General features: G+C 43.2%; 1 protein-coding gene across 1 annotated transcript; it reads left to right on the top strand. All coding sequences in view use genetic code 11, as the record gives it.

Annotated features, from left to right (window-relative positions):
• Positions 1-2144: 2144 nt before the first annotated feature.
• Positions 2145-2396, top strand: EGR_11038 (hypothetical protein; the record flags this gene model as incomplete). The annotated part of the gene is made up of 1 exon (XM_024500287.1): positions 2145-2396. One exon carries the CDS (start codon positions 2145-2147, stop codon positions 2394-2396), a length of 252 nt encoding a protein of 83 aa, XP_024345300.1.
• Between the last annotated feature and the right edge of the window lie 701 nt (positions 2397-3097).

Below are 3097 nucleotides of genomic sequence, written 5' to 3'. Positions count from 1 at the left end.
GCCAATCAAACTACAATAGGAATTATAGCTTCGCCATCTGCAAGGGATGATTTGTTAGCCTTTTATGCTATTTCAAAAGCACTGAGGAATATCAATGCCATGTTAAATTATTTATGATATCACCTACCTGCATTGTGAGTGATGAACTTTGCAAACAGTGATTATATTTAGTCTATACTTTGCACTGACGGGTTCAGTTCAGTGCCCAGTTACCGTGAATCCTCTTGTTAACGCGGCATTGCACACATTTATATCTGCTCTCCCTTCAACTTCAATCTACAAATCAAGGAGAGGGGCTGGTTAAAATATTTAAAGTAGCAGAAATGAAATAACGACAGGAGTGGACTGTGAGTTACACCGAATAATTGCATGATAGAGCACCAATCTGCTGTCAAGTTATTTATACGAAGGCAGTCTAGGTTTATTTTTGTGGCGATGGTCCAATGATCTAATACGACTCTGTACAACGTGTGCTTAAACTTTGGTTACGATTTCAGACGGACAGTGGCGTCTGCATCGGCAATCATTGGTTGATACATGATTGGTTGTTATCTGAGAAGGTTTGTGTCAACATGGCGAAGCCGTCTGTCATCAAGATGGGGAAGGACATGTGTGTGAGGTACAGCAACCGAGTACGTCTGTCATGCACCTCTGAATCAGCAGCCCCACGTGTTACTTGACTTGTGCACATCCTGCTATACACTTTCGACATTTCATCCCTAAATGCAGAATCTGCTTTACAGAAAGACATGGAATAAAATCCACGATGTCGTTTTGTGTGCACAGAGAGTAGTCGTGTAGCAGAAGACGTAGAAATCGTGGCCAAAATTTTACTTCTGCAAGGGTAAGAGCCATGGATGGGTGCATCCCCTGATATTGGAGATGGTTCCCATGAGTATTTTGGATTGGCTGTGACCTCCCGATGTTTTTGAATTCTTCCTACATGTCAACTACCGCGTTTGGGTGCATTTTATGTACGGTAATGAGGTCAAGGTTAGCCAAATACTGGCCTTCAGTTAGAAAGCACGCACACACGTAGTACCCACTAGCTTGCTCTCCTCTGTTGGTAAACACGACCAAGTGGATTAAAGAGCTCTCCATGTATTATTCCATTTCTCAGCTTGGCAAGCTCGACAGGATCCAATTCCACCTGTATAGTTGGGCACTAGTTTGCGCCTTCCTTCCAACCAGAGGTATCCGACATTCTGTGAAGCATCTCTAGATTTTATCAGTTCCCAATCACTGCGCCGCGTGTTAAAGTTAAAGATTTGCAAGAAAATGCATCTGTCACGTTTTCAAATGCTACTTCGTATATTTTCTCTGAATGCAGCAGTTCCAATTCTGTTTGACAGATTTGCCAACAAAGCACACTGAGCAAATCAAAGAGAGTTACCAACCGATTGGCCTCTTCACGGCCAGTAATGTGCACAACCATGGCAAAACGCTAGTTATACCGGCTCGAAGCTAGGTTAAGCTGAATACACATTTGGCCCAAGTGTACCTTTAATTTATGTTTCGTAGGCTAATCCAGTGAATCAGGCAAGGTGAGTTCTTTGCTCATTCGGCTCCACTCGAAATGATGATACTACTTTCTTGCTCCTCTTTCACACACTCCTATCCACTTACCTCTCCCTCCACAGCAGTGGCTGTGTTATTTCCTGTGACATTAAGCTCGTTCGTCAAGTCTTCAATATCGTCCACCGCGTCGGTTATGTGATAAAAGTGCAATCATTCGTTTAGTGTTTTCTGAAGGAAGTGCTAATTGCCACTGCTATCTTTTGTGGACTTCTTGGCCAGAGTAGTGTTTCGCATTATTTTAAAATCGTCAAAAGGCCTAGTGCAAAGGATATTAGAAAAGGTTTATGAGCAGGATGCACATTTAACCAATAGGGATGTCAAAAAGTTTGCGAAGTTCATCACTGAAAATGTAAGTAGGTGATATCATGAAACACCCATTGTCATATTGATATTCCTCAGTACATTTGCAATGCTATAAATCGCTAACGACTTACTGCCTGCAGATGGCGTAGCTATAGTTCTCATTGTGGTTGGATTGATTCTAGCAGCACTCTGCTTGATCAAATGCATTGCTTCGTGCTGCGGATGTGATACACTACTGCAGATTGTGAGTAGGCACAGGAGAGATGAATCAGTGTCAAGTGAAATCATCAAATTACTCTCAAATGTTTCAGCTTTACCCACCAGTTTGCTGTCATTCTGATCATTCTGCTCGTTGCACAAATAATTGCTGTTGCATTACCTCCCAACCGAATCAGAAGTTGGCCTGTCGAATCAATGCTATCACATCTCGAGTCACAGTGGGAGCAAGAACCGGCTGTCTGGAATTCGCTAATGGAAGTATGGGCCAGAAAATCGTTAATATCATTTTTGCTTAAAATAGCTTTCGATAAATGCCTACACAATTTCCGCATTATGTGGCAGATAGAACTATTCTGCTGCGGCAGGAATGGCTGCGGTGCTGCCGCGAAGGCACCGTAAAAGAGCAGTTGGTGTTTGGCTTGTCTCTGAGTAGTTCATTTGTAGCACTCTGTTTGGAGAAGCTGCGCCAACAAACTGTCCCATAATTAACTCATTAAAGCTAACTCCATTCAGAGCCATTACATCCCGTATTTCAAGGAATTCTATTGGAGCAGATTGCTGCATTTGCAGGTAGGGAGGTGTGTGGATGAGGATTGACACTGAGTTGCCTCATTGAATAGAGGTAAGGGGCACTGCCCACTCGACGAGAATGTGGATGGATGAGAAGGGGAAGTTGTGGAATGAGTTGGTCTGGGGTTGAATCAAATTGCCCTCTATGACGAGGTGTGTTGACGAGTGATGTTGGGAGGTCAGGCACACGAAGGTCATTTCCATATGAGCTTAGTAATTATAGAGGAATGGTCAACTCTCATACAAGGAAGGCTCACAATAAACCACCTTTTGGAAGACGTTATCACATGCTTCAACACATCACTGGACCACCCACCTTACCTATTGACAATTACCACTGACGTTTCAAAGCGCTTTAGAGTGAAGCAGATGGGAGGGACAGTGTGTGCAAAACGCTGACGTAAAATACAGCCTGCACAATGGATTT

Source organism: Echinococcus granulosus (assembly GCF_000524195.1).
Source record: "Echinococcus granulosus chromosome Unknown EG_S00341, whole genome shotgun sequence".
NCBI classification, from domain to species: Eukaryota; Metazoa; Platyhelminthes; class Cestoda; order Cyclophyllidea; family Taeniidae; genus Echinococcus; species Echinococcus granulosus.
Note: the sequence above shows the minus strand (reverse complement) of the source record. Positions and strands in the feature narration are given on the sequence as shown.